General features: G+C 46.1%; 1 protein-coding gene across 10 annotated transcripts in view; it reads right to left on the reverse strand.

Annotated features, from left to right (window-relative positions):
• LOC144755518 (complement component receptor 1-like protein) overlaps positions 1-25,396 on the reverse strand; it is a 962,117-nt gene that overhangs the window by 234,230 nt on the left and 702,491 nt on the right. For all 10 annotated transcript variants that reach the window (XM_078644512.1, XM_078644516.1, XM_078644510.1 and 7 more), the window contains one exon: positions 21,223-21,396. In XM_078644512.1, coding sequence (XP_078500638.1) covers positions 21,223-21,396 — 174 coding nt within the window. The remainder of the gene's footprint in view (positions 1-21,222; positions 21,397-25,396) is intronic.

Genomic DNA, 25,396 nt, shown 5'->3' on the forward strand with positions numbered 1-25,396 from the left:
CAGTGCGGTCCATAAGGTAAATTTATAAGGAGTAAGACCGAGAACCTGCGAAATAACGTAGATTTGGATAATATTAATAGGAGTATATTCTATATCTCTTTCCAATAATCATACAAAAGGGGTTTTAAGTGGAATAAGTGATCGATAAGCGACACTGAAGATATTTTTAATTTTCCTATTGAGAAACGAACCGAGCAGTGTGCAGAATAAGGTAAAACACTGAGAATAAGTACAGGTTGGGGCTAGATAGTCAATCTTAATCAGTCTGAACAGAAGGATCAAATAACAGACAATTGTATATCGCCCGCAGGCCCGCAACGCCCGTTGACTAACCAAATAGGGGGGACATATTGGTGCAGGGCTGGAGGTTGAATCTCGAACAAAAATAAGGTGAGAATAGGAGCGGGTGCCAATAGAAGGGAAAACTATCATGTATGGGCCATACTAACTAGCGAGAGGAGGAATAGAGCCAAAATATAACACTCGATGTATGCTTTGCTCTCTAAATCGGGGTGGGGGCATAGAAAATAGAAAAATGCAGAGTACAAACTTTAAATATGAGGTTACTTCCTACCGGGAAGGGTCCACTACCATCTAAATGTGGAAATAGTATAAGAAATGGGGATAATGGAAAGTCCCCCCCAGTTTGGTCCCACGGGAGGGAGGGGCATTAAACCCATGTGAATTGCAGGGGAAAGTGTAATAACCTGAGGGTATCCCTACAAGAAAGATATAAGAATGAATTTTGTCACCGTAGGAATGAGGGAAGCGGGATAAAAGGTTATATAGTGGAAATTGATAAATGACATGTGTAGAGATTTGGTCACTGATTTTATAAATTTGTTTTATTTAGAGGAGAAGAGATACAGCAATTGAATAGAATAAGACAAAAGTATTGTGTCTTGATAAAGATGGAACAATATATATGATACCATCGAAACGCGTCAACGCCATTAGTAGCACAATCAAAGGACAGACACAACCAGAGTTAAATACTGATGAGAGCAATGTATTAACTTAAGTGTTCTTGAACCTAACTGGATGTGCATTTGTATTTGACTAAAATTGTGTCTTACATCATGTGTTTTTCTCGATAATGCTGGTCATAATTGTAATTCGTCGGTCAACAATCTCCCTGTGATTTACATGTACTGTATGTTTTTATGGAGGTGTAATCTCCTGTTTTTACTGTGTTAGAATCGTGAAGCTTTATGCGGTTTTAAACAATTTTTGTACAATGGAATATAAAAGCAAAATGATTTTTTATAATAAAGTGTCACTTTAATGTTTTGGGCAGATTATCTAGTAATTAATGCACTGCTAATTATTGAATTTATATATTCCACAATTATTGGCTCAAGGGAATCTTTTTTGTTTGTTGGCTATAAGTACCTCATTTCCCTTGATATAATTTGTGGAGTCCCTCTCAAATATTTTCTTGAAAGCAGAATGAACACTAAAGTGTGCTTACCCACTAATAAAGGAGACAGAGTAACGCCGCAAGTGAAAGATCCAGCCCGAAGGGGCCGTCCCAAAAGGAGACAGGGCAGTAACAAGGAGGGACTAATGAGTCTCATTTTCAATCGAAAGCCAGCGTTTAGCATGGACGATGACGCAAGCCAATGAAAACAAGGGGCGGGCTTCCACTCAACTTCTAAAACCTACCCTACTACAATATGCCTCGCAGAGCGAGCAGAGAATGCGCGGTGCAACGCTAGGTGAGACGCACAATTTACTACTTGTGTAACGATATATCTGGAAGAGACATTAGATAGTGATAGATTACTTACCTTAGAATATCCCCAGGCGTCAGGCCGGATCCGGAAAGTTTTGCTTAGCAGTACCCCTGCGCGTCAGTAGGTGGCGTCCTGCGGCTCCATGTCCGTCACTTGCGTCGTCAGCACAGGGATGACATCACGGAGGGTACTTAGGCGCCACCCATGCGCGCGGACGTCAGTACTGTACACGACTTTCTGCGCCAGAAACGCAGAGCCATGCAAGATACTGACCATTGGTGCATACAACTAGGACCCTAAAAGGGGATGGCCTTAACCCTAGTAATCAGTTCTCAGAACGGGGAGGATGGGAAGGGCGGTAAGGAATCTATCACTAACTAATGTCTCTTACAGGTATATTGTTATACAAGTAGTAACTTGTGCATCTGAAAGAGTCACGTTAGTGATAGATTCTTTACCTTAGAATAGATACCCCAGCAACACCAACCCCGATGGTGGGTCTGCGAACGAGATTACACCAGAAAGTCACGGAGCACAGAACGGCCAAAGAAGCCGTCGCTCCACACCTGCCTGTCAAGACAATAGTGCTTGGTAAACGTGTGCAGCGAGGCCCACGTAGCTGCCTAGACAAATGTCCTGCAAGGGAACGCCCCGTCCCAAGGCAGTAGTGGCTGCAGTAGCCCTGGTCGAATGGGCATGCAGTCCCACAGGAGGATCCTTCTTGACCAAGGAGTAACATGCTTTGATGCACAGAACGACCTACCGGGAGATGGTCCGTTTGGGCACGGCCCGACCTTTTTTGGCGCCCACGTAGCCAACAAAGAGCTGATCATCCACCCGGAACTGCTGTGTACGCGGCAGATAGAATGCGAGCGCACGTTTTGGGTCCAGACGATGGAGCCTCTCCTCCTCCCTGGAATGATGCGGAGGCGGAAAGAAGGTAGGCAAAGTGATGGTCTGCCCGATGTGGAAGGGCATGACAACAGTTGGCAGGAAAGAAGGACAGGTCCTTAGAACCACCTTGTCCGGATGAATCAAAAGAAAAGGAGGTTTGGAAGAAAGAGCCTGGAGCTCACTCACTCTTCTGGCAGAGGTGATAGCCACCAGGAAAGCCATCTTTAAAGTGAGATGGGACAGTTATGATGGGGCTGAAAGGGAGCGCACATCAAATAAGTCAAGACAAGTTTCAAGTCCCACTGAGGCATTATGAAAGGCACGGGAGGAAATGTGTGTGTAATGCTTTTGAGGAAATGGTTAACAACTGGGGACTTATAAAGAGAAGGCGGATCAGGAAGCCGCAGAAAGGTAGAGATGGCAGAAAGATAACCTTTGAGAGTGCCCAGAGCAGAGCCTTGCTGGGCCAAGGACAAAAGAAACAGAAGAACCTCTTAAAAGAGGGGCAGGAAGGGGATCCACAGCCTTTGCTGTGCACCATGCTACAAATTTGTTCCATCAGCAGGCGTATACTGTTTTAGAGGAGTAATGCCTGGCTGTCAGAATGACATTACAGACCTAGGGAGGAAGGTCAAAAGCTGTCAACTGTCGCCGCTCAATCTCCATGCATGGAGGTGGAGGCTGGACAGGTTCAGGTGGAGGATCGTCCCCTGCTGCGACAGAAGATCCTCCTGAAGAGGCAGACAGATCAGGGATCGATGCTCATACTGAGTAGCTCGGGATACCATACTCTTCGAGCCCAGTCCGGAGCCACAAGAATGACTTGGGCCCGGTCGCGCCTGATCTTCTTCAGCAGTCTGGGCAGAAGTGGTACAGGCGGAAAGGCGTACAACAGACCGAAGCACCACTCGAGACGAAAAGCGTCTCCGAGCGAGTGCAGCCTGGGAAATTCCAACGCGCAAAACTGATGACACTGCGCGTTCTCTTCGGTGGTGAATAGATCTAACCAGGGCTATCCCCGCTGCAGAAAGGGAACGTGCACCACCTCAGAGTTCTGACGCAATTCGTGATCCATCATGCACCGACGTCTGAGTTTATCCGCCGTGGCATTCAGAGAACCTGCCAGGTGTTGAACCACCAAGGTAACGCCTTGATGGTCCAGCCATGTCCAGAGGCGCAGAGCCTCTTGACATAGGGTCCAGGACCCCACTCCGCCCTGCTTGTTGCAATACCACTTGGCGGTGGTGTTGTCTATGAACACCTGCACCACACTTCCCCAGACAGAGGGAAGGAATGCCTTCAGTGCAAGCCGGATCGCCCGCAGCTCCAGAAGGTTGATATGGAGCCTGGACTCCACCGGAGACCAGAGGCCTCTGATCTACGCCTCTCCCATGTGGCTGCCCCATCCCAGGAGGGATGCATCCATCACCCCCGTCTGCTCCGGTTGGGGAAGGGAGAGGGATCTGCGATTGACCCAATTGCAATTCGTGAGCCACCACTGTAATTGTCGTGCAGAGCCCTCCGAGATCTGAACTTGGTCGAAAAGGTTGCCCTGATGTTGCGCCCACTGAAACTTCAGGTCCCACTGAGGAGCCCGCATATGCCATCTGGCATGTGTCACCAGCAGGAGGCCATCAGGCCCAAAAGCCGGAGGGTCATCCTGACGGAAATCCGGGATAGAGGCCGAAAGATTGGAATCATAGCCTGAATATCGCGGACTCGTTGCTCAGGAGGATAAACCCAAAACAACGCCGAATCCAGAACTGCTCCGATGAAGGGGATCTTCTGAGAGGGACTCAGGTGCGACTTCGGCACGTTGATGGAGAACCCCAGAAAGTGCAGGAGTTCGGCCGTAGTCTGGAGGTGGTTAACAACTGCCTGGGGCGAGCCCGCCTTCAACAACCAGTCTTCGATGTAGGGGAATACTGGCACCCTGGACCTGAGCAGATGAGCTGCGACAACCGCCATCACCTTCGTGAACACCCGAGGGGCGCTAGTAAGACCGAAGGGGAGCACGGCAAACTGAAAATGCTCCTGGCCCACCATGAACCGCAGGTAACGCTGGTGGACCGGCAGGATGGGGATGTGAAAATAAGCGTCCTGCAAGTACAACACTACCATTCAGTCTCCAGGGTTGAGGGCAGCCAGGACCTAAGCCAGAATCAGCATTTAGAATTTCTCCTTCTGAAGGAAGTGATTGACGCCCCGGAGGTCCAAGATGGGGCGCAGGCCCTCCTTGTCCTTCTTGGAGACCAGAAAGTAGTGGGAATAATAACCACTCCCTACTTCCTGCACAGGAACTCGCTCGATGGCCCCCTTGGCCAAGAGAACCATGACCTCCTGTTGGAGAAGAGCCAATTGATCCCCCAACATGCGGTGGCACCGAGGCGGCATGGCTGGAGGGGAAGACTGAAAGGGAAGGGAATAACCCTGGCAGACTATCTGCAGCACTCATCTTGTTGTGTTCGATGTTAGATTCCGATTGAATTTCCCGATTCATGCCCTTATATAGGTACAATTCGCGTTGCCCTGATATAGGCATAGAAATCCAGTCCTTATTTAGGCATAGCCCATGCTGCCCAAAATACAGGCATGGCTACTTTCATCCGTTCATCTACGACACAATGATTTCTTGGAACACCAGACTCTTAAGCCATTAGGGACTTTACCTTGCTTGAATATTGATTTCTCCAAGAACTCAGTTATTATACTTGAACATCTATTCCTTTTGGTTCATTCATGGCGTTAATATGCCCGACTTTACGTCAAAGCTGGCATTCCTAAACACCTTCCAGGTATAAATATACCTTCACTTGCTATGGCAAAGCACGGTGTGGTTCGTTGCAGTTCGACTACCTACTTGCCCGACGCAGCTCGCTACAGCAAGTGCCAAAGGAAGCCAACTCTCCAGCTGACGCACTGATCAGAAGCTGTCCTCCTCTGCAGAGAAATCCAGCTCCAGTGTTGCTGACTCCCCTTGCGGGGTGTTGGGAAATCGAGTCCGTGAAAGAGATAACAACCTCTCTAATTCTAAGGTATGGAGATTATTAGAACCTAGAGAAACCTTTGGCAGTTCTTGGCAAAACTAAACCTATGCTAAAGACAACACTTACTTCTTCCCTCGTACTAGACCAGGTTAGGTACATTGGGGTAGGCGTATTTTAGAAGCAGCAGTTGAGTATTTTAGCCTGTGTTATTTATGTATGTATTTTTATATGTCATAGCACCAGACAATGCTATTACAGTATTATTTTATATTACTGTTTAGGCTGTACAAATTATGCTTTGCATTCTGTATAGCGATTGTAACAGTTCATCTCTCTTGCATGAGAAAGAAGACTGTTCAATAAACCCCTTTTATTGAAACGCCCGTCTCTCTATTTCTATGCAACTCTGTAGAAACAAAGCATGCACGATTGACTGAGTAAAATAGTTATCTATTGTTTCCCCGACTCTGAAGATACGTTTTTATTCTTGGGGAAACAAAGTTGTCATGTTTATGTGGTTGTCAGAAACTAATCCCTTCATGTGTATTCGAGAATGTTTCTAGTGACCTCTGAGCTAGCTGGCACACACAATTAAGTTTAGTATACTCGATAGAAACATACTGACCTCAGTCCTATGGCAAATCTATAATGTATATTATTCCAATGCGCAGAGCCTATTGGGAATATAGGAACTACACTACACAATGTAATGTCGCACCAGTGGTGAAGGATCCCGCCACCCACTGGAGTTGGGTGCTCCCTGAAGCTCGGATTAGGAAGGCTTGGAGGTGGAAACAGCGGGGGTAGAGGTGGACTGACCCGCCCACTGGTTCCCAGACCCGCCTCTGCGGAAGCCGCTGCCGCGTAGAGGCTGGTTCTGCACAGCCTTGTTGGAGGAGCGTGCCTGGGTGCCTCAGCCCTGGCCATAAAAGGAATGGAACACAGGAGTGGCAGGGTTCTTCGTGGAGAGACCCAAGGACTTGGCCGTGGCCCGTGAGTCCTTAAAGCGCTCCAGTGCACTGTCGGCCTTATCGCCAAAGAGGCGGGAGCCATCAAAGGGCATGTCCATGAGCGAGCCCTGGACATCGGGCGAGAACCCAGTTGAACACAACCAGGCGTGGGGCCACAATGCCATTCATGGAAATTGCCCTGCCCAACGAATCAGCGGTGTCCAAACCACACCTGATGGCAAACTTAGCCGCGTCCTTTCCTTCAGCATTCGCTTGGGAAAGGACAGCCTGGACCTACTCAGAACACTGAGGCAAGACCTGAGCAACGGAATCCCACACTGCGTGGGAGTAACGGCCCAACAAGCAGGTGGTGTTAACCGACTGCAGCTCTAAGCTGGCCGAGGAGAACAACCTCTTACCAAATTGTTCCAGCCTTTTAGAGTCCTTATCCGGCGGAGCCGTGGGAAAGGCACTCTGCAACGTCGAGGCCAGAATGACCAGGCTCTCAGGCGTAGGGTGAGTGGTCAGGAAGGCGGGATCACCAGGCGCCGGTCAGCACACATGGGTGGTGCCTAAATACCCTCCGTGACGTCATCCCGGCTCTGGCGACGCCAGTGACGGACACAGAGCCGCAGGACGCCACCTACTGATGCGCAGGGGTACTGCTAAGCAAAACTTTCCGGATCCAGTCTGACGCCTGGGGATAGTCTAACGTAAGGAATCTATCACTGACGTGTCTCTTTCAAATCTAAAAACACTTAGGTGACACATCTGGTTCTGTTCAATCAGCCAAACTATAAAAATATTTACCCCCAAACATAAGGTCCATGATTTACTACCTCCTCTTCAGAAGACTACTCAAGAGTTGTCCTCGCATAACCACCTTACTAAAACATAAATATACAGCATATCTCTGTGTATAGAAGCATTTATTTGGACTATGTATGTGTACCTACATATGGTTATTCTTTTGTATAAACATGTATAATAATTATGTTTATATATATATATATATATATATATATATATATATATATATATATATATATATATATATATTCGTTAGTTCTACCTAACAAAAGTACATATTGCCTATGGTTATATTCTTTTATGTTTAACATGCATATAGGTTACTACATAAAAAAGTAAATCTTTAGTAAATAAATTAAAAAACCAAATACATTAACTTAAAGTACAGCAACACTTGAAAGTCTGAGTTTATTAAATACTTCTTAAATCTACATATATTACCTTCCTTTTACATATATACCTGCCATGTACTTATGTATCTTTTTATTTATTACCTAACTACTAATTCAGCATCTCCTATGCACTACCCTTTATATCACCATATACCAGTCTCAATATATCCTCTGCCTCCACTCTGACTCAACCCAAAACTCATTCTACTGCTGTGATCCCCAAAATAACCCTTTCTAGACTGTTCCCTCCTCTACCCCTCATTGCAGCCTCTCAAACCTATTTTACTATTCTCATCTCCCAAACAAGCCTTCTAAAATCCTTCCCTCTTACTATTACCCCCTCCACATCCCCTTTGCTCATCCCAAATCTCCTCCTACTGCTATGATCTCCAAAAAAACACTTTCTAGACCCTTGCTTCTTCTATCCCTCCAGTACCCTTTTACAATCAACAGATTCACATGTCCACCGCTAAAATTAATATCATATTCCCTATACTAATTCCTCACTAATCCTGTTTAGGTTCCGGAATATCGGGCTACCCGCCGAAAAGCGATTCAACACCTCATCAAGGGTAACAAGCATTATATAAATGCAAACTCTTTCCTCTTCTATCCCTCCACTATCCTTTTCCAATCCAAATAAACTCAAATGATCACTGCTCAAATTAATTACATATCTTCCTATATTAATTCACCACTAATCTTTTGTGGGTTCCAGAGTAGCATGCTACTTGCTGAAAAGCTCTTTGACGCCTCATCAGAAGTGGTAAGTGCTATATGAATGCAATGAATGCAATACAATTAGCCAATTATCTGATGACTTGTCATCGCTATGCACTAAGGTACTGGAGCGAAATATGGTAAAAGTACCATGACAACAGATCTCACTAAACTAAAATACATTCTAACTTATAAAATACTTACTCTACTTACCTATACTACCCAAAGGATCATCTGCGCACCACAATCCTGACAATTTTCATGTAAATCCATGCAGCTGTTTTCGCGCTACGTCCAGTACAAGCCTTCATGTAAAATGCATTGGAATGCCAGTGTGTTTTGGGAACCCTCCTTTTATCTTTGCACCCCCCTTGAGGGGTGTGGAATTGAATAAAATATCTACTTGTCTGTGAGACAGGTTGCTTCATAAATCTAATTATCCTGTAACAAAATCCACTTGTCCCTTTGGTGCCATTTAGTGCGGCGACAAATTATGGCAGCAATCTCATTACAAAAGAGCTCTGATAATAGCCCCCTGATTATGCCTGAGATCAAACCATAGTAGGGTTTGAATAGTAGAAATGATCTTTTTTACCACATTTCCGCACATCTACATACTGGGGCTGGAGGTAGTGGTGAGCAATAGTTTTCCATGGTTGTAATGTCCTTCTGAGTCTGTGCAGACCTACTAATTTGCATGTTTTATGTGCTTTCATTAGCTTGTCTCAAATAGATTCCCATACAGAGAAATGTTGGAAAGTTACTCCTGACAAGGGCAGAAGTAAACTTCTTCCAGGGTTGGGGAATCAAGTGGTTGGTGGAAAAATGAACTTGTTACCGCTCAACAGATTTTCGCATGACCATATCTACACATGCATTGTTGCTCGTGTTAAAATGCAGTTGACAAATATTTTCTAGGAGTACGATGTCCTGACCTGCCGCTGTCAATTCTTGTAAATTCATGAAAGCCGTAGATTTGCACTAATGCAAGGACATATTCCATGGGTGCACTTTTGTGACTTTCTATAAGAATCCGGCGCCTATTTAAGTCTGGTGTTAACCAAGCCCTTTTTGTTTTTATTAAAATACTATCTCTCTCTATCTATCTACCACCTGGCTTCACTGCGAGTGACAGCATTCTGCTCTTTCACAAGGAGCATATCGGCATGCAAAATAGTTTTGTTCAGTGTCCGGAAATACTGTGGCAATGTGTGGTTTTTGAGACCAAACTTTTTTATTTTATTTTTGCTTTTACCAATGTTTGTTATGAGGATGACGGCTCAGCAGCATTCACAACAATAATGTTTTACATAAAACATGTCGAAACAACACATGCATTGACAAAAACAAAAGGCTGAACAACAATGACATACCTATTGGCCTTGCCAATCCTTTGTTATTTTCATATTCCTATAATTCAGTTGAAACTAGTTACAATGAGTTTCCATTATGAATATTTTTGGGAAATACTAGCATACATCAACACATTTTACTAAATGATGCTTCAAAGAAGTGGTACCTAAAATTTCACAGTAGTTTAGCATGTTTATTTCTTAGTTGCAATTTTTTTTATTAAACATTTTATTTGGAAAGCAAAGAATTATTAATCTTGTTTTCAGGTTTTTGCATACATTTGCATCTAATCGAAGAGCATCTTCGAAGCATTATATGTAGCCACATATTGTTAAACAATTCAAACGATTGTACACATTTTTTTAGTGGAACCGCTGTTAACAATGGAGTCTGAACTTACATTTCCTTACGGCGCTCTCCCTAATAAACAAGCATTTGCAATGCAATAGGTCTCACATTTATGAGAGTTTAAGCTATTGGCATTGTAAATGACAGTGCCTTTCATTAATGTTTTGATAATTAACACATACATAAAAGGCTTTGTCATTTACAGTACCAATAGCTTAAACTCTTGTAAATGCGAGACCTAGTCACAGAAGCGGCTGCCATTGTCCCGGCCTGCTTGGAAAGTGAAAACACGCATGGCGCGCTGAATGTTGCAGGAAAGCATGTCATGCCTGCAGTCAGAGAAACTCAATAAAGAAAATAGTCCTTACAGACTGAATAAGACCTGCCGTGTAACAACAGAAATAAAAGGGCCAGTCCTCATGAGAAGTTACCAATGAAGACTAGGCGGTACTAAGGAGGGACTAAAAAGCCAATTAAGGAATCAGAAGCCAGCATTTACAAAGGAAAATGACACAAGCCAATGACAAATATGGGCGGAGTGTGTGCAGGCTTCAAGCCCATATTCGAATACAGCATGCCCCGCAGAGCAGTGCATGCGCTGATCAGGCTCGCCCTAAAAACAGGAGCACACTGCTAGGAAGATGCATTTCTAGTAAACAAAATTCGAATCTTGTTAGCCTAGCCAAAAGAATGAGGAGCGCTGTACAGCTGGTGCTCGAAATAACACAAATAATAATGTGTAGCTCATATTACACTTTCTCCACTGTGAACTAATATAGGGCAATGCTCCTCATTTTAGCAACATTGGAAAGGGCGAGTCTGTTCTGCTTCAGTTCTAACTGCAGGCTTCTCGCAGATCTCTGCAGTGGGTGCATTAAACCACTGAGCTACCACTCTTCTTAAGTGCCTTAAACTCGTAATTCAATAGAAATCAGATTAGTCAGGCCTGCAGGACAGAGGGTTCGTTTGTGTTTGTGGTAATCTACTGCTACCACAGCTATAGCTTTCTGCTGGTGAAAAGTGTTAAAGCAAGTTAACAAAGAGCTAACCTGGCATGTGGGATATACACTTGCATCTTTGTAGCATGGAAACAGGATATGACAAATGGTCGACAGGTAACACACCTATTGGGCACAAAGTTCTTGCAAAACAAATTCTGGACGGAACAAATGACCCCACATAAATATCTCACAATAGCTCTACAGTCACAGTGTTTTAAAGAAGGCATACCCACTGCCGAGGTTTTTAATTGTTTTTCTTGCAAGTGTTACCTTTGTGATCTGAAAAGCAAATTCTCACCCATCATCCAGAGCCCATTATACTACCATTCACTTTTTAGGTCTCGCCTAGGCAAAAGCAAAGCTTTTGCTGTCTGCGAGACAACTTATGTTATCACTTCTTGGGGAATGTGGACAGCAGACTGTCACGCGCTTCTCCTGCCGGAGATTTAACCTCCTGGGTGCGCTTTGGCGTCGCTTGCTACATAGTCAGTTTCGCTTTTAAAGGGGCTGGCGTCAACGCGTCTGGAAGTTAGTTGCATTCGCGCGCGCACACGGCCACACACACACACATACACACACGCAGGCAGGCAGGTAGGCACGCACGCACACGCACACACACACTGCATACACACAAGCTCCCCTCCCCCCCTTACCTCACCGGACTCTTTTCTTGCTGGAATCCCTGTTTTCTTGTGGGCTCTGATGGGCGGGGGCGACGCGGCCAGGGGCTCCAGTGCTGCTACGGCAGTCCCTGCGGTGCACGAGCTGGGCAAGACGGCGGCTGCGCAGGATTCGGCTGGATGACGTCAGCTACCTTCAGTGTGCACGAGCTGGGCAAGACGGCGGCTGCGCAGGATTCGCCTGGATGACGTCAGCTTCCTTCAGTCCGTTCTCCGTAATCATTCTATGGGGGATAGACCGGTCCCTCTCTCCCTTTTTAATCACTTGTTTAATATAATTTTGCTATCATTGTCGTATCTAAAAAGCGACTATTATCCAAGTCAGTGGTAATAATCATGTTATTCAGGCTAGACAGGTACACACTGGTTTTGGGAGCAGGGGGGAAGACACACACACGGCCAGAAGCAGCTTCAAAGGCCGCAGGCCGCAGATAGGGCATCGCGCATTCCATGTTTTACAAGGCATGGCAAGCAGGCCCGGCTCGGTATCACGCCGGCTATGCGCGCAGCCCCGGGGCACAAAGTTCAGCATCAATGCAGGGCATACAGATAGCTGTGGGGAAGCCCCAAATGGACGTGCCAGGGTATTTTTTTTTGTGCGGATGGCTTCAGCGAGTGGACAATGGGAATTTCCAGGCTGCGGCTACCGCATTCTTGGCGTGACGACTGAGGACATGGGGCTGCCGTGCTGAGTGATAATATACGGGTCTGTTATTAGTGGTGGGAACGCGGGGGGTGCATGGAGGTCCGGGTGGGAGGAGGGCGAGGGTTTCCTTCAGCGCGCGTCACTGTGCACATGACCGGCCCCGGTGACCTGCAGAGGGTGGCCGCTGGCGCTGCAGAGGGTACCGGGGTGGCACTGGGGCGCCGTGGCTTCTGTCACGGCTCACGTGCGTGCCTTCATTCATGCCTGCCTCTGCAGACCGCGGTGTGCTTGTCCAGCAGACGCATGTCCGTTGCCTCAGGTGACAGGCGACATTGACTGAATCAGGTACAAAATGTCACTCAAGTGTAGACTTCTGCATTTTACAACGATACACGTGATGACTGATAAATGCATTGTTTTGTTGCTTTATTGTTATTTTCATCATCAATATTGTTATATTATTTGCACAGGGTGTGATCATGAAAAAGATAAATGCAAGAAATGTGCACGCCTAAATTTATGAGAGCTTTTTTAATTGCTTATCTAAAGTTTGTTAATCGGATATGGGGTTTTCCACAAAAAAGCAATTATTTAGCTGTTTCTAGGTCTGGGAAGATGCTTGATGCCTTAGTTTAGATGGTCAGTCCTATGTCACACAATCATTTGAGTGCAGTGTATATTGTTTCACAACACTGGGATCCCCTCTTAAAGTAGGACATGAAACTGTAGCCTCATAATTGTTACACTGTGCTGGGTATGCAGGGTCCCATATTCACTTACCGGGCTTGGTATAGAAGCGTTAAATGTGGCACGTGTTGTAGCAGAGACAGATGGGTATGATAATGATAGTAGCTCTATTTCTCTGTCTCTCACACACACACTTAAAATATGATATGGAGCGGCTTAGCTTTCCTTTGCTTTAGAGATCTACATTCCTCTCTGAAGATGCCCACCTCATAAGCTCTCCTGCTTGGAAGCCAACGGCAGAACTTCCAGCTCACAGGGTGCCATCATGTGTTACACAATATCAGCTCCCTTCATACGGTCATCTGCTGAGAAGCTGATATCACATGGTGCGCACACAATGAGCTGGGATCCCCTGCAGAGAGCAGGCTTTCACCTCATTGTGTGGCGTTTGCTCAGCCACAGTCCATTCCTGGGTGTAAAACCTCCCCAGGACATGGGTGGCTTTTTTTAGGTCGAGCCTGGGCAGCACATGCGCTGCGAGGAATGCTGTATTGAAGTATGGATTTGAAGCCCCACCCACTCTCCGCCCATACTTGTCATCGGCTTGTGTCATTGTCCTTCCTAAATGCTGGCTTCTGATTGGTTAATAGGCTTCTTAGTCCCTCCTTAGTACCGCCTTGTCTTCATTTGTAACCTCCCAAGACGACTGGCCCTTTTACTTTGTTTATTACATGGCATGTCTTATTTAGTCTTTAAGCACTTTTTCTTTAATGAGTTTTACCTACTGCTGGCACGATACGCTTTCCTCCAACATTCAGGGCGCCATGCAGGCTTGCACTTTCCAAGCATCCCGTCCCGTTCCCAGCAGCCCGTGGCGGTCGAGGTCTCACATTTACAAGAGTTTGAGCTTTTGGCATTGTAAATGACAATGCCTTTTATTTACGTGTTAATTATCAAAACAGATAAATAAAGGGCATTGTCATTTACAATGCCAATAGCTTAAACTCTCACGAATGCGAGACCTATTGCATTGCAAATGCTTGTTTCCATTGCAGTCAAGCAAAATATCAGTTACATTGCACCATGCTTGGAACTAGGAGGCTGCACTCAGTACTAAAATGTATGCTTCTTAAACGCTATGTAATCTGAAATTTCGTCTGAAGGACCCGAATTTCTGCTGAGGAGACAAGGTCCTCAACTCAGATCAAACAGCGATTCAAGAAGGTGAGCCAGGAATGTACCAACTCATTTCAGTTTATGCTTACTGAGAAAAACGAAAGACAGCACTGGGCAATGTCCTTCCACATAAAAGGTTTGCTTGTGCGTGTTGAAATATGGAAACCGACAAGAACGTTTAGGCCCTGGTATTTTGTCTCTGTTTTGGGTGCAGACATGAGGGTCAAAAGAGTGTCTGCTACGTTTCCACAGATCCAAACCAGTTGCACTGCTAGACTGGTAAACAAGGGAGCACTGTGGGGTTATGGGTTTGAGAGTCCACAAGATTGCCTTTGGATGCTATTCTGGGGTATGACAGGCTTTTTCCTTGGCGGAAACCCTCAAAACAACACCCGGCTGGCATAACTACAAGCACAATACAACTCCACTATCAGCCAGATAAGAGCCCCATAGCTGCCAAGGTTTCAGATTGCTATGTGTGACATTTTTATAATTTCAGTGTAATTATGAGTGACATTTCAATGGCTATGAGTGACACTTTCTCGCACGCAAAATCAAGCAATGAAGACGAGGGAAACACATAAATATCAGAAATGACAGCCATTTGAGCAATAGAAACGCTAAAAAGATCTTAAACCTACTCCAAAGCACCAGAAATGGAAGCACAATAACTGGAGATAGAATGTGTGACTGCAGTTCTCAGTAACGGATGGCAGGCAGGCACTGCAGCTGCTCAGAAGAGGATCGTATTGATCTGATCATTATGACTGTGCCATAGCGTATAGCACGTTTATAGCCTTGCATATTCACAGCGCATTCTGAAGCAGACTGGGACCTCACAGCACTATAATACAGTTGCCACTGTTTACCATTACACCAACCAGTACTGTATTATGTTTCTATCTGGTTAAGACAGAAAATGGTTGCATCAATTGCATTACAATTGAGCAGCACAAGATCATATTTCTTGGTTTACTGACAGCTTGGCTTTTGGACTCTGTTGCAGCTGGAAATCACCACACATCATTCACACACATACATAATATTCATTTTAACTGCGAAACAAGTTAACCCTTGGCATTTTCGAAGAATAGCATGCCTCTTGTTTAAACTAACTGGAGTAATTGCAGTGATCTAATACATAGCTGTCAAAGTTTGAGACTGCGTATGTGTGACAGCCATATATTCAGTCTTCTTACCTGTGACATATAAATGTCTTATGTGTAGCACTTTTACTGATGCATGTTAGAGAACCAAGAACTGAATAGAGATCAACAGTTATGACTATTTAGTAAGATAAATTACCCCTTTTGTGGTATGAAACCTGCCTCAAAACTTCCCAAAGCTCCTAAAGTATTACAAGATCACTGACCTACTTTCTTTTGATAACAGGGACACCTGGCAGATATATTTGGCATCGTATTAACCAATAAAATACATGTTTTGGGAGCATGACTATAGTTCAATAAAGTTGAATGTTATGTCTTGTACACATTTCAATTAAAACAAATGGTTTGTTAAGCCAAATAGTTAATCAATGACAATGCCTAGTAATCTCAGAGAATCGCCACCAAAAAAACTTGGAACTCTTGTGCCACTTTCATGAATGCACCATCGATCCATCACCACTGCTAAATTGAACCAGGTTATAACGTAAGTATTTTAAAATAATGAATAACATAAAAAACGATACTTGAGTTTCCTTTAAGAATACCTGCGTTTGTCAGTTGCAAGAGAAAACTATCAAATGGTGGCGCTTTGCTGAAGATTAGTGATAGATCATCATGTGTCGTGGCATTGGCATTAGTAAAGCAGTGTCAAGTGAACCTTAAGCCAGTATAGCGAAATCGTTACATCAGCCACCCCCGCTCTAAGGAAACTGTTGTGCCGTGAATGTTGTGTGCAGATAAAGGAGGACTCAGGAGGCTCACTGAGGATGATGAGACAGAGCAGTCCTGCAGAATTGCGTGAAATTAATTTTTTCAGATGACTCATGTACTTAAACACACTTACTGAACATAGTTCAGAGACTCTTCCCGTCTGTGACCGTCCTGTCCGGCTGCTCACAGGGACCCGTCCTGCGGCCTGCAGCACTGCATGATTCACTCTGCAGCAGCAGTCTTCTTTCTCCCCCCAGACACTGCTGCTGTGCTGTGACTCACTCAAGTCGCCCCCCTGCTCTGACAGCAATTTGCGCCGCCCGCGCCGATCACCGATGCAGCCTCTTGCACGGCCATGAGAGCAGAGGACGACTTTGACTGACTCAGATAAGTGTCCCGCGCTAATGCCTCAATAACTTTAAATCTTCTTCCTCCGGACGTGATGGCACTGCACACATCCGGGTAATATCCCGGGCGCCCCCATGGTGTGCAGTGCCACAGACTGACAGCCAGTAGAATCGACTGAGAGGGCAGCCCCCGCACTTCCGTTTACATAATTGACAGCAGTGTCAAGTGAAAGTGTCATAAAGCTGCGCCGCGGCGCCTTGCAGTCTGGAGCCAGGCAGGATGAATCGACACAGCAGGGTGGGCAGTCAGATGTGTTACATTGTTTTTGTAACGCTCTCAGACACTCCAGTTGAGAACAGATCTGGATTAACTATTTATCAGCAAAGGCTGCAAGGCAGAAGCACGCTCTCGGCAGAGCCGGTGCCAACTAGTGGCAAAATGCATGACAATGCATTTCAGTGCGGTGATGCGGAACACCGCATTGAAATGCGTGAGTGTCACACCTGATGTGTGACACTTGGCAGGACTGTCAGTAGAATCGACTGAGAGGGCAGCCCCCGCACATCCGTTTACATAATTGACAGCAGTGTCAAGTGAAAGTGTCATAAAGCTGCGCCGCGGCGCCTTGCAGTCTGGAGCCAGGCAGGATGAATCGACACAGCAGGGTGGGCAGTCAGATGTGTTACATTGTTTTTGTAACGCTCTCAGACACTCCAGTTGAGAACAGATCTGGATTAACTATTTATCAGCAAAGGCTGCAAGGCAGAAGCACGTCTCTCGGAGGCTGCAGCAGAGCCGGTGCCAACTAGTGGCAAAATGCGTGACAATGCATTTCAGTGCGGTGATGCGGAACACCGCACTGAAATGCGTGAGTGTCACACCTGATGTGTGACAATTGGCAGGACTGGAGCCCTCTGATATGTGCCCGAGAACAGAGGGCAGAGAGGAAGTCCACAGTGTGCGGGAGAGAGAACATGCAGAGGGTGTAGGGGGAACACCAGTCTTCAGGGAGAGGGGACAGTGAGGCGAGAGAGGGCGGTAGAGGACAGACTGGGGTGAAGAGGTGCCCAACGGTCTTCACGGGAAGAGGACAGGCTGAGGAGAGCAACTGTCTTCAACGAAACGGACAGACTGCGGGGAAAGAGGAACAGAGGGTGACTCACGGGTGGAGAAAGGCAGGGCTTGCTAAGGGGAGAAGGAGGCAGGGAGGGGGTTCGCGGTGTTGAGGGGAGAGAAGAAACGGAGGCCACGAGACTTCAGAAAAAGGGCAAAGTGCAAGGATAAAAGGCCAGAGGATGCCCCGTGATGGGGGTATGAAAAACACAGGATAGAGAGAAACCCACCGCTGCGGCGGCAGCAGAAGGGAAAGCCTGAAGGGAAATGGAGCCTAAGATATCGTGACGGAGTCTGCTTAAACAGTGCGGGCAGTGATGCAGAATGCGCCTAGTGAAACGTATGAGGCAATGAAGGGAATGAGTGAGACACCACTGAGGTGCACGAGGGCCCCCACGAGGAGCGAGTCTCCACTGACGTGAGTGAGGGTGGTGACAGGGAGTGAATGAGACGTCTTCGAGATGCACAACACTAGAGAAGGGGGTGAGCCAGGTCCAGTTGAGGGTCCAGCCAGAGAGTAGGCGACACGGCACTGAATAGACAAAGAAACAAGAGAGGAGTCAAAGGGGAGCGGGATAGGCTGCGGTTTCTTTTGATCTACAGCCCTCCTCCTCCTCGCCCCCTCCTCCCAGCAGATGCTGGGAAGGAGAGCCCGGACGGGTGCATGGAGGGGGGAAGGGAGGGGAGAGCTGATGCGGAGTACACGGCCCAATAAGAGTGCAGCAGTGGTGCGTGCCGATAAACCTCACACATGCGGCAGTCATCTCTGTGATTGGTTGACAAGGTCCACCAATCACAGTGGTTATCTGCTAGTCGTCAACCAATCACAGACGACTGCGGCATGCGAATGCGGCGTGCAGGTAGCGTGACACAAAAAGATGACGTGGGCTTGTCTTGATGGGCGGGCACTAAAAAATGCAAGGGCGGTAACAAAAATGACGTCCAACCAATCAACAGCCAGATTTACACATAAATCAGGACACGAGCGAATCGGAAACGATTCAGACAAGGGACGTGGATTTAAGTCCCCTTCTTTTGTAGTGTTTACTACAGCTCTCACAGGCGAGGAGCGCATGCGCGCTCCAACACCAGGTGAGCCCTAAAAAGGCTTTGCATTAACGAACCATGAATACAAGTTCGAACAGCATTAACATATGGACACAAATATTACCTTAGCTACAGACAATGTCCCTTCCTGATCCATAATGTGGTATGGAATCTGGCAGCCAAAGGGTTTGTGCTGCAGGGGGTCTGCCTACATGTGCCAAGGCAAAATAAACATGAACATTTGTTGTCCATGACCCCAAACAATTTGTCATGGGTGGGATTCGTCAAACTGGTGCAAAGTTATCAAGGTGCAAAAATATGAAGAATTTCTGTCTCTGGCCAACCCTTTGCAATAACTACAGAGTGACTACCGCTACTCTATGATAGATAGATAGATAGACATGGAGCTGGTAGCATCCTCTAAGATATAAGCACATAGAGGGATAGGGAGAACAAAAAAAAGAGACAACACAGACTCGAGTAAGGCAAAATTAATCTATTTAGAAAACTGCCCTCACTCACACACAGATGTGTGTGACATGCTTCATCAACGGGTCTGCTTACAAAACGCCCTGGCGTAGCCACGCTCAGGACGGAGCATAAGGGAGGAGGAAACAAAAACCAGAACAAACAAACAGACACATATACAAAACAACACATATGTGCCAAAAAACTGATAACACTGTGAATATCACCCTGTGACTGGGTATCGTGAAAAACAAAGTGAAGCATGGGAAGTGCTTAAAACTGGCTCATGGATACCCTCACAAACTTTTATTTATGGGTTCCACGACCAGGATTAAAATAGTGAAGGATGGGCAGTGTTTTAAAGAGAATTTAGGTTCCAAAAACACCCCTCCTTAAACTGCTTGTGCCAACATGTTTCGACCGACTTACTGTGCCAAAAAATATACTGGTCACCCCGGTCTTCTTCAGGACGTCTATCTATCCCAATCCTATCGTCCAGCTCGCCGTAGTCCGGCTAATAGATGGAGTAAGCTGGATCAAGACTCGATCAAACACGTGTGGAGGAGAGTCCCGCCATCACGGAAAAACAGATACGAGTTTATCTATGTATAAAGCTCGACATGGCGCCCAGCAGGGAGGATTCCAAAGAACACAAACCACGCCACTTCGTGCCTGCTTCTGGAACGCCGCACAGGGTGATATTCACTGTGTTATCACTTTTTTGGCACATTTGTGTTGTTTAGTATACGTGTCTGTTTGTTTGTTCTGTTTTTTGTTTCCCCCTCCCTTATGCTCCGTCCTGAGCGTGGCTATGCCAGGGCGTATTGTAAGCAGACCCGATGATGGAGCATGTCACACACATCTGTGTGTGAGTCAGGGCAGTTTTCTAAATAGATTAATTTTGCCTTACTCGAGTCTGTGTTGTCTCTTTTTTGGTTCTCCCTATCCCTCTATGTGCTTACAGATTACTTCAGGGATTCGGGATAGTGGAGACTCTTCTTTGACCCTCTCCCCTCATAAGTGAGTTAGAGCATCCACTAAGAGACATTTTTTAAAATATCGACCATTACTGGTGAAAAGTACAGGGCCTTATGTGAAGCCATGTTCCTTTGTGAGTGGCAATAACGCTTTGCAGGGGCAGATAAGGATACCAGACATCCAAAAACACAAAATATGAGAGTGTCCAGACAGTGACTTACTAGTTTGGGGCTTTTCATAAACCAGCCCTGCATCCAGACAGAACGGCATTGGTTTACAACTCCAGCAGTCAAAAATACAGGTAACCAAAAAACACAACTCCCTTAACCAAAAAAGGATATCAGCTTTTATGAATTCAATGAAATATTTAACAGCTCATCACCCTGCACAAATGACCTACAATAGTTCAGAAACTGTTGATAAACCAATCTCATCAAATATCTCCCTGCTGACACTTACTCAGAGTCTATTCCATTGCCATTTTCATATGTGTAATTTATGTATGAGTCCATGCTCTTTTTTATCCTCACATCGACTTCTCAGCGAACAGTTTTCCGCAGGATTACCAGACCACTTCTACAAAACCTTGTGATCATGAAGTCCCACCTCCCACGAGCCACACAAGTATGTGGTTTTTACCTTGTATCTTAGGCATATAGGTTAAGTTACTACTCAGCCTACTTTCTTGCCATAGCTTCAAATACCAAGCTAATCTTAAAACGGATAATGATACAAACTAAATTACTGAGGTTGGTATCATTGAGATGAGCTACAGGGACACCTGGGAAATTGAATTTTATATATGGTGGAGAGCAGCAGAAAAATTAAACTCATTACCATACTTCTTACGAGTGAAAGCCATGTCCCATCATACAGCACAGGTTAGGATCCAATAAGAGTCTGTATACACTGCAAGACTTGGGTATATAACTATTTCATATCATTAAAGCAGCATTACATTTTCCAGATATAAAAAAACTGATCTATTAGAGCGGTCTTGATACTTACAACACTCTGGAACTACTGGTTGCCATTGTTTGTCTTCTCCGCACTGTATCCTGCTTTCACCATGCAAAGTATACAAACTGTCACACATTATCTCAATGATATCGTTGTGGCTGGGTGATGAGGTAGGTTCACTGGTTTTCCCATGTGGAATATTTGGTAGTTCACAATATTCAGCTAAAAAATAATGACAAAAATTATCATACATACAGTACAACAACATTTCAGAGCAAGTAATAAAATAAATCCATGGACTTTAAGAATATAACGGATATTAATATGATTGAGACATGTTCAAAGTTGTTTTGGATGAGTTGGGGTCAGGGTTTGGTGTCAGTTTTATTTCAAGAAGAATCACGTAACAAAATGCAGACATCATTTTGCTACATGGATGATCACTGCAACCATGCAAGGACAAACGAGTCACTTAGCTTCAGTAAAGCCTTTTCTGATGAGAGACTCAAACCACAGATTCTTCACCTTAGAATAGTCAGACTGGATCTGGAAAATCTTGAGCAGTACCTCTGCACGCGGGTAGGTTGGATTGTTCGGCACAGTGTGGCATCATCTGCGTCGAAAGTGACGTCACAGTGCCCATACCGGTGTTACCCCGGTGCGCTGACATCAGTTTATTTCGTCACTAGTTCCACGACAAAAACTTGGAGCCGCCTAAACAGCAATGATAATGGTTTGATCAGTGTGCAGCATCTAACAGGATTTTATGGGTAAAGAGCAGGAAAGCTGGGAGGGTCGGTGAGAAATCTGCGTTTAGAGTTTCTATCAGAGTTACCAAGGGTAAGCAACTTGTTCTTCTGATAGATACTTCTAACCACAGATTCCTCACTTTAAAATAAACACTACCCCACCAATACCTCCCTAGAGTTGGGATTGCAAACTGTCTTACACCTAAAAGGAGGAATGAGCAAGCTCCACAATGCATCTTGCAGGGGTTGCAAAGAGTCCAGTCTATAGCAGCAAAGCTGGCACTTAACAGGCAATGTAGCTCCTCTACCAAAATGGCTCTGAGAGATCTTCACTGGCTGCCCATTAGGAATAGAGTTAGCTTCAATCTCTATGCATTGTATATAGAGCAGTGCATAGTATTGGCCCTCTAGCCATGCAAGAGAGATTTACCTGATACAAGCCTACCAGACACCTTCGCTCTTCCAGAGCAAACCTGGTAACAACTGTGAGAAGTTGGCCTGATATATGATGCTCATTAGTTCTAGTGATCACCTTGTATCAGTCCAAACAACCCTTATGATGATTGGTTGTAAGTCAACCTTATAGACCAGCTATCCTAATGGTAGCATGGACAAAGCAGTCTTAGGCTAAACTCTTTTGGCATGTGAAGCCAGATGTTTTACCACATATAACCCCTTGAATACCAGATGAAAGGACACCACACAGGTTGTTATGAAAATAAACAATATATTTATTAATAACAAACACCTCTGAACTCTTTATGAGATCAGAGGGCTAAGCACATGACAATACTCTTTAAGAAAAACACAATAAGTTGCACAAATTACAATGGTGCCCTAGGGGCACGGCAAACCATATACTAAGTAAATGGGTTAAGGAAATCGATAGAGGAAATAGAGCTGCCCAGAGGCTGTAGGATCGCTGGGACTACACTACCCTAACCTTAGGTAAGTAGCAGGAGGCCCACGGGGCGCGTGTGCAGAGTGTGAACTCACACGCGAGATGCGGAACAAAGTCAATGGGCAGAACAAATTACGAAAAGGTAAGTAAAAGGCAGTTCCTACTAGTTACGACTAAAACGACAGGATACCTGGGCACTAGGAGAGTCAATCTACCCTTGAGCACCGAAATGCTCTTGTTACCTCACCCACGGGCTGCAGGTGCATAGGTGTCAAAGTGTGTCGGGTTTCCGCGTCGAAGTCTATGGAGCCTTGAAGAAAGATGCTGCAGGCGACCAGGAGGAAGATGTCCGGAGCGATCCACGGGTGGATCGAGGAAGATGAAGACCTGAAAGCAGAGGGGACAATGTTCAAAGTCACTAGCCAGTGACCGGTGTGGAACCAGGAAGGAACCAGATGTCGTCGTCGCGATGAGGTGAAGAGTGGACGCTTGACTCTGCAGCCACGTGGACCAGGAGGTGTCTTCGACGACCAGGATGGAGGCACGAGCTGTCCCACGCAGGCTCTCGCTGTCGGCGGTGTCTGTTCCGGATTCGGCGTCAACAGGCCTTGGCAAAGGCAACCCACGCGGTGAGTGGAAAAGGCGTCTGGTGCCGACCAGGAGGGTCCGGGGTGCTCCTCTTTTGGAAGGGAGCAAGGGCCAGTCTGGAGCAACCAGACCAGCAGTGTAGTTTTCGTGGATCTTCGTCTAGGAGGCCACTAGCCAGCCGGCAAGTGACCAGACAACGCGTCGAGCAGCAACCAAGCAAAAGGGCCCCACGCAGATCTCGTGGATGCTGGAAAGCTGGTCTTCGGTGCAGGAGCTGCTCGGGGCTGGGGCTTCTCAATCCCCAAAGCACTTACTCGAGGATGCCTCTGAAGTCGTGCTGGAAGCGAAGTGCAGTTTCTTCAAGATGGCCGGTCCCACGTGTCTCGTCGCACCCACGGATCTCAGCTGTGCTGCAGATGTAGGTAGAGGTCAGAGAGGTCTGGAAGTCCGGATCTCGTCGGGCTCTGAAGTCTGGTTCCGGCAGGAAGGACGACAAAGTGAACCGCTAGGACGCTTGATGGTGCCTGCAGTTGCAGGGTGGACACTCCTTGCCCACAAGGGAGATTCTTCAGTCTTCTGTGGAGCAGAACGTCGAAGTCCAGAGTTTCTTCTTGTGAAAGTTTTTCAGGATAATCTACTTGGAATGGGACCAGCTCCTACCTTTAATCTCCTAAAGGGGGCTGCACTAGTGACTAGGTTCCTCCCATGGGTGGGACCAGGAAGGGGTGTGGTTACACCCCCTATCCTTTGTCCGGTTTCGCGCCAGAGCTGGGGCTGGAGTGCCCCAGCAACTGGTTTGAAGCGGGGTATGCACAGGGACACCTTGTGTGCCCCAGGCATGTCTCATTCCTTTCAGGCCTGTCCTACCTAATACACAAAATCCTGTCTGGGGTGGTGCTAGCACCTCCCAAGGCAGGAAACCCTTTGTCCAGGCCTCCCTCGCTTGAAGGACTCCCAGCACCAAGAGGTCAGACTTGTGTCTGTGGTGGCAGCATCCATTTTGTGATGCAGAGGCTCAGCTTAACTTTAACCGGGGTTCATGTCGTGTCCCTCTAAAAGGGTGGAATGCTACCCCCGTCGCCAGAACTGGCGAGGGGGTAGTATTCCAATTCGTTTTGATAATGCTATACCAAAGTTAGCAATAACCGCGAGGATTATAATGCACTTAAGAGTATATGGTATAGCGTTATCATGGAACAGCTATAAGGACTTGGTTCCGCAAGCTGCAGACAGGCTCAGCTCATGCTAGAGCACCATCTCACATAATTCCAAGCACTCTGCCTTCAGGATTGATAAGGCCTGCCATAGGAGTGACTGATAGCAGTATATGTGTCCATTTTGGGGTTAGATATAGGTATACTATATCTACAGCAAAGGGTGATTACACCACCTTGCCCCAGCTGTATTACCAGCCAGTTGTGTCAGTTTTGGGTGGCCAACCAGGGGTGGCATAATACATGCTGCAGCCCCTGGTAGGCCTTGGGTGCACTTATGCCCTGGGTACCTATGGTACACTGTACAAGGACTTACAAGAGTGACCCAATACCAACTAGATATGTACCTAAGGTACATGGAGTCCATTTTAACAGAGAGCAGGAAGCCTGGGGTCCTGAATAGCAGGATCCCAGGCCAACTAAGTCAAAAACCAGCTAAACACTAGGCAAAAAGTTGGGGGTAACCATAGTCAGATATCCACCTTCCTACAACAACTACCAGATTTAAGAAATCCCGGATGGGAGGCAGGGCCTTTGGAACAGTAGCATCACGCCTCTGGAATGAGCTACCTCAGAGTATCAGACAAGCTAACTCTCTGCTATGTTTTAGAAAGAGCTTGAAGACCTGGCTATTCCCCAGGAATGAGAGCAACGCCCCCCCCTAACAATCAGGTCTGTCTCTGTTGAAACCATCTGTCTAGGTTACAGCGCCAGGATATCCGTAGGGTGAAGGTTTGCGCTATATAAGTATGAAATACAATACAATTCAA

The sequence above is a fragment of the Lissotriton helveticus genome, chromosome 5_1 (genome assembly GCF_964261635.1).
Source record: "Lissotriton helveticus chromosome 5_1, aLisHel1.1, whole genome shotgun sequence".
Classification (NCBI taxonomy): Eukaryota; Metazoa; Chordata; class Amphibia; order Caudata; family Salamandridae; genus Lissotriton; species Lissotriton helveticus.